The 9,735-nt window shown below is 43.5% G+C and overlaps 1 protein-coding gene across 1 annotated transcript; it reads left to right on the forward strand.

Moving 5' to 3' along the window:
- The first annotated feature begins 244 nt into the window (after window positions 1-244).
- Window positions 245-9,725, forward strand: cipcb (CLOCK-interacting pacemaker b). The gene is made up of 4 exons (XM_076272267.1): window positions 245-539; window positions 2,033-2,205; window positions 3,587-3,768; window positions 4,816-9,725. Exons 2-4 carry the CDS (start codon window positions 2,097-2,099, stop codon window positions 5,728-5,730), a joined length of 1,206 nt encoding a protein of 401 aa, XP_076128382.1. The 5' UTR covers window positions 245-539; window positions 2,033-2,096; the 3' UTR covers window positions 5,731-9,725.
- The last annotated feature ends 10 nt before the right edge of the window (window positions 9,726-9,735 follow it).

The following is a 9,735-nucleotide window of genomic DNA, read 5'->3' on the forward strand; positions in this document are numbered from 1 at the left end:
TTTCTTGAACCTGTACTGTGCGTCGCGTCTACTGTTGAACACTATGTACTCATGTTGCCACACATTTGGTGTGCAGTCACGTTTCAGGGCTTAATGTCTATCTCATTAACCAATGATAGCTCACGTGGGAGGGACCAACCAATCACAACGCATGACGTCAATTAAATAGTATTTTCTAGGCACGCCCCGTATTTCCAAATAAGGTGAGAGGGAACACAAAGACAGCAAACGTATTTCACAATATTTTGCATATTCCTTGTTTATCCGGTGAGTTAACACCTTCAGATCCAATAACAATAATTACCTGTGTGTTTGGCTCCAAGTTTCTATGATAAGCTACGTGTGAATCGATATGATGAGGATCTTCTGAAGCATTCCTGTTGGCATGTGATTCAGCTGTCAGGAGTACAGAGTGTGGTCCTAGGTCCCGTGTACAGCACCGTGTAGCCACTAGAACTAACGCTAGCCACCCAGTCTCAGCTGACACGACGGAGCCAAACAGTTGGTCTTCATTTTGAGACTTGAGAAACATTTGAAAGGTAAGGCTGGGTTTAACGTTAACTACCATAAACTAACTTAGACCATTTACATTTCATAGCAGTTAGTTGTAGGTTATTGCAGATTAATTTACCATTTTAGGTGTTTGCTACTGCTATTGTCAACTTTGCCTCTGAAACCGCTAACGTTAACGTTAGCCTCGACACTGTTTTGCAAGTCGTCAACACAAGACATCGCAATTGAATGAAACGAGCATAGCTTTGTGTCCGAATTTGCTAGATTTCAACCTGATTTGACATCACAACGTATGTTGAGTTGATCAGGCCGAGGGTAACTTCAATGGCTAACGTTAACGTAGGTTGAGGGGTAACGTTAATGGGTGCAAGGCCAGTAGCATGTCTTGCCAAGAAGTTAGTCAGATAAACAAGCATAACACGCTCGCTAGCTTTGTTGGAAAATGGGTCGGCAAGATTTGGCGATTGATCGGATGTTTTATCTAGTCTGGCTGCCCAGCTATTTATGTATTTGTCGAGCTGTCTGCCGATAGATAATTGTACAGGGGGGTATTCCAAGTACGTGGTTTAGTGATACACCTGGGTAAATTAACTCAGAGTAAGTGGTAAACCTCCTACAACAAGAGCCCTATGGCGTTGTTTTGTTAGGCGAATGAAGCCATACAGCTCATTTATTAGGAGGTTTACCACTTACTCTGAGTTAATTTACCCATGTTTGTCACTAAACCACATACTTGGAATACCCCTTGATGTATTGAACAGTAATCCAAAGCCACGTTAGAGTTGCATAGCTAGTAAGCTAACGTCAACAATGGTCAACATTGAATTTCCCTGATCTCTATATCCCAGAACAAGACAATTATGCCAGTTATGGCTGTAACCTTGACATTTGTCAAGGCCTAATTTAAAACAATCCCTCTGCTGACATACAAGATGACATAATCACATGCAGAGGGGTGTAGTGGAAGGCAAAATGCAAGTAAACTCAGTTTATCCACCTCTCAAAAGAGTTTATTCACCAATTGCAACTTTTAACGTTCATTAAAAAATCACACTGTAGATAGATAGATAGATAGATAGATAGATAGATAGATACTTTATTGATCCCAAGGGGAAATTCTTATATTGTGTATTATCCACATTCACAATATGTACACTCTTCAACATTCTAGGAACCATGTAATACCACTGGTATTGATATAAACATTGGACAATAACCTCCACCCTCATCAAACATGTTCTGAATGCCTTTTTAAAAAATCCGATATCGCATGGCGCAGTCCACCTTACCGTGATCACACAATTCGTAATTTACCCACTTCTTATTTTACCACTACACCCCTGATCATATGGTATGGCCGTATCAGTTGATGGTGACATTTGATTGTAAAAGCCCTTAATCATGTGGTTTAGCCAACCTGTTTCGTGTCCGTTTGCTTGGTGTGGTGATCATGCAGCAAGCTTTGATGGTGGTGAGTTTGTGAACACAAGTTTTGTCTTGTCACCCTTGTGTTTTCCAGGACTGCCTACTGCGGAGTGTGACCAGTGGCGAAACGACCAGCCCTGACTGAGGGCAACCACAACATGAGTACCAAGAGGAAGGAGGAGAGCTTGCCACAGACAATGGGCAAGTCTCGCACCAAGAGACTTGACCAGTCCCGGCCAGAATTCGAGAGAGACTCCGGCTTCTCAGGTCTGTGGTTGCCATGATTAATGTTTTTTGGATGTCAGTTGTATTAAAAATAAATATGTCTGTGTTATGTTATACTGTAATGATATGAGGTGTTATGTTATGGGATGATTTGTTATGTGACATATTGGGAGTTATTCATAGTTATTCCATTACTATAAGCATCAGGGTTATACTGGCTCCAGACGGTTTCTGTCAGGTGTGGGCCATGGGATCAGTATCTAGTTAGAAAAAGACTTTAAGGCCAATTAAACAATAACTCATAGCTTGTTATTACCACACGAGAAATACATTACCGTAGATATGCTCTGCTTTCTTGTAAGTTTGGGTCACTTGCTTTTGTGTGGGAGAGAGAATGAGAGGGGGAGAACTTCAACATATTATCATGGTAATGTTAGAAACACAAGAAATAGTATACTCCCATTGGAGTCATCATTTCTATTTTCAGTTCATTGGATTCCTAAATTTTTATTTTTAATAGTGCTATTAATAAACAATTACAGTGCAATTTGTGGAGCCAAGGCTCAACCCCCCACACAGCACACACTGTCATGCCAATGAGAAGAAGACTACAGTTTAGAGGTCTGCGCGGGACTGATTTTTCAGTTCCGCGCCCGCCCGCTCCCGCAATATTCTGTCCCGCTTCCGCATTAATGTGTCATTTTTAGTCCCGCTCCCGCCCGCATCTGTAACATGATGTCCCACTCCCGCCCGCTAAAGCCCGCATGCAGGAGGGATAGCCTATTCAGTTTTTCTTTCTGTCTCACGAAAGGAGCACACACACCTGAGAAAGACTCCAGATGTCAGTTTCTTGGTTCTGAATGTAGGCTAACAGCTGAAGTAGGCCTAGTCTGGTGCCCTCTTCCTCTGTCATGCTTTCGATTTCGAGTTTTGACAATCAGCAGCTGGAACAAATTGAACCCACGTAAACGACAATATAGGCTATAGGCCTGCTATCCGTCAGTTATGCTTAAACCCCGTTTTTTAATGCTGCCTAACAGAACATCCAGCTGAACTATAGTTATGAACACTAATTTAATAATTTCCATATTTAATTTTACGCCCATATTTAATTTGCGGGAGTGCAGTGAATCATCGGTTTGTCCCGCACCCGCGAACGCACCTCTCTCATCCCGCCCGCTCCCGCAAAGAGCTTTCAAAAGTTGTCCCGCGCCGCACTCTTTTGGGTCGGGACCCGCGGGTCCCACGGGTCTACCGCGGGAGTGCAGACCTCTACTACAGTTTAACAGGAAGACACCTTGAGCTAACCTGAGCTTCTTCGATCTTTGATGTGTCTGGGGCATGTTGTCTCTTAAGAACAAGCTGTGGTGCACCATGATGACGCAGTGTGGTGACTTTGTTTTTGCTTGGGTTTCTCCCACAGATACAAGCTCGGAGCATTTCAGTGTGATGGACCAGGCGGAGTCAGACGACAACTCTCGGAAAGGGGGTGCGGGGAAGGGAGCCTCTCCGCCATCCTCTCAGCACTCACAGCTGGCTGTCATCGGGGGCTTCTCCCCGAACCTGTCCCCCATGATCATCATGAACAACGTTCTCCTTAAGCAGGTAAACAAGCAGTTGTGTGTATATATTTGTTTTTAAGTGGTCTTCTTTTTTTCATTTTTTTTTTTTTTAAATAATGTGACCATGAGATTTGGTCAGTTGTGTGTGTTTGTGTTTTCTAGCTTTGATTATGAAACAAGAAGTTTCTATGATCACATCAGAATACGTGAATCAACTCCTGGTTGATTGAACCTGTAGCACCTTTTTATTGAAAATGCAACTTAAAGGAGCGATTTGTAGGATTGTTACGAACGTTCTGTAGGCCAAAATCAAAACACTGGTGAACATTCGCAAGACGCGAGCCTCTTCTGGGTTGCCAGATGTAATTAACACTTAGCTAATAACGTTAGTTGACCTGCAGCTGCTTTAACTCCAACCATGCTACATATTACGGAAACAGTGAAAACAAAAAATACCTCTCTAACCAACGTAACATATTTAGCTGAAGTTAGCGATGCAGATGAAGTTTAGCCTAGGATACCTGTGGTGGAGAAATATGCCCAGCCTTGTGTCAGACTTGATATTCTTCGTTTGACGAAGACGTCGCCATATCAGCAAGCTCCTCCGATGTCCACTTAATTTGTTTCTTGTTTTAATTTTGGAAATTTGCCTGCCTCTCGTAGGCGTTCATGACTACAACTGACAGCAAGTTGACAGTTGGCCTTTGCTAATTTGGCAACACAAATAGGAGGACTCGCCAGCCCATTATTAATACGCTATTCTAGAATTAATCGTTCAAAACATAAACGAAAATTCCAAGAGATTCCGCCCCGTAACTCATTTTTTTTCATGGGTTTTACGGGGTTTTACAGGTTATAGTAATGTTGTCCAATAAGCCATTACTTCAATTCATCGTGTTTCCTTACTCTCTGACAACATATGGTGATCATTTTTGGAATGGTTACCATTTATTTTCCATTATTTCCTACATACTGGACCTTTAAGCTCTTTGGAGAAGTTTAATTGTCTGTACTTACTTGTGTGACACTTGATGTGCGCTTGTAAAAACAGTCCCCTTTCACCTCAGCTACATAATCTTTTTGTTCCCAGCCTGGAGATAATCCTCCCACCCTTAAGCCGTGGAGCTTCAGCCCGGCGGTGGAGATGGTGCAGCAACCGCAGATGGTCTTCCTCCAGCCGGTGGTCTCGACCCGCGGCCCTTCTGTGACCCCCGAGCCCTCTTCCAAGCGCCGGCGCCACAAGAAGTACCTCCCCATCCTCAAGTCCTACCCAAAAATCGCCCCCCACCCCGGGGACAGTCCCAGCCACACCAACAGCAGCAGCAGCAGCAGCAGCAGCAGCACGAGCTCATCCTCTAGCTACAGCTCTGTCGCATCCTCGGGGAAGAGCTGCAGTTTGACCTTCAGCCACCACGAGCGCCATCGCAGAGACAGGAAGGGCAGCGTCTCGGGGTACTCCACGGCTAGCTCTCTGCCGGCGTCACCGCTCCCCCACATCGTCCTCGCTGACTCCGCCCCTCCCGCTCACGTCTCGGCCCCCGGGGGCCCCGCTCATCTCTCCAGGTCCGCGTCGGTCCCAGCGGCCAACCGCAAATCGACAGACTCTAAGACCTCGGAGATCTCCCGCCTGCAGACGCCCACGGAGAGTGGCGGCAGCAGTAGCCGCAGCAGTATCCGCAGCAACCACAGCCGCCCCAGCAGCCCCGGTGCCGGCAGCATCAACCAGGACGGCAACAGCGACAGCGCGGACGGCGACTCCAACGGCAGCAACAAGCGCAAGCGCTTCTGCAACACTTACAACATCCTGAGCAAGTCGGGCCTGCTGGACATCACACTGCGCACCAAGGAGCTGATCCGGCAGAACCGACGCACGCAGGGCGACCTGGAGCGACTCCGCGAGCACACCAGCCTCTTCATGGAGGTGCTGAAGAGCGGAGACGCGTCCGTGTACGACCGGCTCCAGAGCAGCATGCTGGAGCAGGACAACCAGGAGAAGAGCGCCTAGACCACGGTCCTGCCCCAGGATGGACTGACAGACAAATGAACAGGCGTAGATGGAGAGCAGTGCATATGCCTGGACAGATGATGTCCAGTGACTGTCTAAAAAAACAACAATTCAACTTGACTTAGCAAGTGACTGGGCAGCTTCCTCCCTGGTGTTGATGCTGGTGTCCAGTGTACGGATCAAGTGGTCCAAATGTAACAAAAAAGGGATGGTGGCTTTACTTGGAGTGCAAATACTAAAATATTTGCTAATCAGAGTGTTTTTTTTGTTTTGTTTTCTTTTTTTTTTAGATTGTAACAGGCTAGTGTTGTCCATAGGGAGCCTTAAGATGGGTGTCCCCTCAGCCTACAACCAAGCACAACAGGCTGAGTGAATGACGCTGTGCTGGGGACTGTCTCGGCTAAAGGGAAATGGCCTCAGTTGGCGGGGCACTGCACTAACAAGCACACTTGCATGCGCACGCACACACACACACACACACACACACACACACACACACACACACACACACACACACACACACACACACACACACACACGGACGGAAGGAATTCTTGAGACACACACGGCCTGTGTTACAGCCTTAATTCCTATTTAAGGACCTATTTAGTCAGCCCTTTTCCTTCCCAGACATGGTTGGAATCGGCCATTGGTACATCTCAGCTCCTTACTCTAAAGATCATGGCCTTTTTTTTTTTTTTATAAAGACAATTTTTTTTCCCCTTCTGCAAACGATAAAGAGATGCAGACAAGTTTGAGGGTGAGGAGAATTGGACACGTTTGTTTAATGAATAAGACTCAGTGGGTAGGAACACTGCAAAGGTGGCAGGGACTCTGTGGAAAGGGTCTGGTCTAGCACTAACTGGGCTTCAAACCAGTGAAGATCTGTTGTGAAGTTGTCTGGGTTAAGCCGGGGATCACACTGACTAGCGGCAAGCGGCAGGTTTCCTATTGTTCTCTATGGTTCTGCAGCGGAACAGCGGCAGGTTTCCTATAGTTCTCTATGGTTCTGCAGCTGAACAGCGGCAGGTTTCCTATAATTCTCTATGGTTCTGCAGCGGAACGGTGGCAACGCTGACGTAACACTAGCGTTGAACAAGTTGAGCGTTGAACTTGGTTCAACTTTCAAAGCAACGCGAGCGTATTCAGTTGTCAGTTTAGGCAAACTGTTTGTGTTACTTAGAAACGAGATAGAACTTATTATGGTCTGAGTGTTGCGTTACGTTTACCGCTGGCGCGTCGTTATTTCCAGTGTGGTCCCCACCTAATGTTGGCTTATGTAAATAAGGCCCAAATGTGTATCCGATAGTGGGTATACTTCACTGCTATAAACCTGCCATCGCTTCCCTTTGGCCGCTCTTGGTGGATGCTTGTAATATTTTGCTAGTACGGACTATGGAGAGTTCATGCACAGGATTTAACCCCCAAAACCCAATCCCCACCCCCACCCCACCCGTCTTGGAATTACATTTTGGTAATGTAGCAGGTGATCTGTGTGTCAAGATGAACAATTTCTGTCATTTGATATTCTTTTATCTTTCTTCCATTTTTTTTTATATATATTTTTTTAAACCTGGATGCTTTGTCTTGTCATCAGACTTTTCATAATGCATCCCAAGAAGCCTCTTGCAGCTGAAGCGTTGTCTAGATAATAGATATGATTGCAGCTGAAGCGTTATCTAGATCATAGATATGATTGCAGATGAAGGGTTATCTAGATTATAGATAGATTGATTGATTGATTGATTGACCACATCACCACAACACCCACTACAAGGATTGCTTTGTGTCAAAGTTTCACAAGAATATGTGGGCCTTTTGATGAGAGCCACAATAAGTAAAAACAAACAAACAAACAAAGAATGGCAATTTGCTTTTCAGCTTCAGTGCTAGAACTAATTGGTGCAAACTGCATTAGCTGTCAAAAAGAAATTTGACCAGAATTGGTTGTGCATCAAATTTACACATTTACCAAATAACGGAAATTATTTGAAAACCAAACCATAGATGCTTAGAATACATCATCTCCCAATTCCTTGACTGAAATGACTTGTAGAGAACCATAAGCACAGTATGGAATAATGACATGTAGGATCTTAGAAGCTTCATACAACCTAGATGGCATTGTATTATATTATTTGATCTTTTTGTGTTTTTTGTAGTTTTTTTTTACACTGAAGTTGTAATGCTGGTAGTGCTACTGGGCTAGCCTTATGCATTTGACACTGTGCATATTTTTACTCTGTGAGGTTAAAATATTGATCTTTGGTAACAAACCAAATGGGCAAAAAAGGAGGTTGGTTCAAAGCTGGCCTCAGACTGGGCACCAGTGCATTAGCTTTCTGTATGCCAACGTTGGCCATTTGCTTTTAACTGCTTGTGAGGAAGCATTGTTTGTTTGTGAAGCCTGTCCTGCTAATGTGGTCGGTCCTGTTTTTTTTAATTCAGTCGAGCAAAGTGTGCTGATGTTCTGTATGTGTGGATTCCTTCGTGGAGCAGATGCTGGGGCTAGTCACATGCTAAACCTTGTGATGAGCTCACTAACTAAATGTGTTTAGAATCATGGACCTTAAATTGTGGATATTTGTTTAAGTTTGCTAGTTAGCTTTTTCCTCTAACCGATACAACTCTGTTCAGACATAATTTTTTTATTTGTATTCTTTCTGTTATTTTATGGCTGAGGGGGGTTAGTTTGTCTGTGTATATGCAGCATGTAGCTATGATCTAAATTTGATTGTAATATCACTAAGGATTACATTTTTTAGGCAAATAGATTTTGTAGATGACTGCAGGCTTCGTCAGTAGAAAAAGGCCTATAACCAAAGTGCTGACACCTAATGTGGTTCACCCAAGAGTGGAGGTTGGAGGATTACATGTGCTGTACATTTGTAAAACATTACATCTGCCTTATTTTATGTATCATCAGTGTATATATATATTCATTTTGGGATCTTAAGAGCTTGTATCATAGTCAGCACTGATAAACAGTTTGACTTGTGTGGTACTTAAACATTTCAAGGCAGCTAAGTTACTTTCTTCTCTAAAATGGCAAATTCTCACGTAGCGCCTCTGTAAATCTTGCCTCCTTTCAGGCTGTTCCTTTCTCTCCAGAGTCACGTACAGAGGCCTTATTGCTGATGTTGGCCATAGACTTTCTGATGAAAAAGCTTAGGTCTGTGGAGCAGGAACACAGACAGAAACAAAACATAGCAATAGCAATCCTCCTCCATTGGCAGATGAGTGCATAGCATAGCGTCTTTTGACATCTCCCACTTTACTGAAGCAGTGGGGAACATGTGCTTTGGTGTTTTCTTTGGAATAGTATTGTAATCGCCTCTATGGTAGTATTTACACAAAACGTAACATTGATCACAGGATAATGTCATACACTATTTTATATTTAAAAAGATGATGTATGTATTACGGTTAGATAATGAGGATGAGGCTTGCTTACTTTGACTTTGTGTACATTTTTCAAGAATGACAGATACATTTTTATTTATCAGAGACAAATATGCATTCTGTGATTCCAGAATGTTCTGGCACTCTGAAGATTCTGTGGTCATTATTATTGAATCTGAATGTCCAGTAATATACTTTCTGTGAAGTTTGATGCAGAAATATTTACATTGTCTCGGTGTCATAATACCAGTGTATGTTTGTCCCTTTTTTGTACTGGATTAGAACCGATACATTTAAATTTGGCAGCTTTCCATGCATATTCCCGGCCTGTGTGTCTTAGGACTTTATATGTGAATTTGTTGTATAGTAATTTTCTTATGTGCCGTTACAGTTTTTGTGAAGCATTGTTTAAGCATTGTGAAGATTTTTTTTGTAGATCAGATTATTGGAAAAATCATATTTATGAAAATCAATAAATGAACCATTTTGTTGGTTTAAGAAAGGGGAGAGGTGGGATGGAATGCTTGCAATCAGAAAATGGACATCAGAAACCAATCAGAAATAAAATCAGTATCAATACTTTACAATCAAAACTCTTTTTGC

This window comes from Alosa pseudoharengus, unplaced genomic scaffold (genome assembly GCF_046254945.1).
Source record: "Alosa pseudoharengus isolate Yale_2024_CS ecotype anadromous, Long Island Sound unplaced genomic scaffold, YU_APseudo_1.1 YU_APseudo_1.1_scf_7, whole genome shotgun sequence".
Lineage (NCBI taxonomy): Eukaryota > Metazoa > Chordata > Actinopteri > Clupeiformes > Clupeidae > Alosa > Alosa pseudoharengus.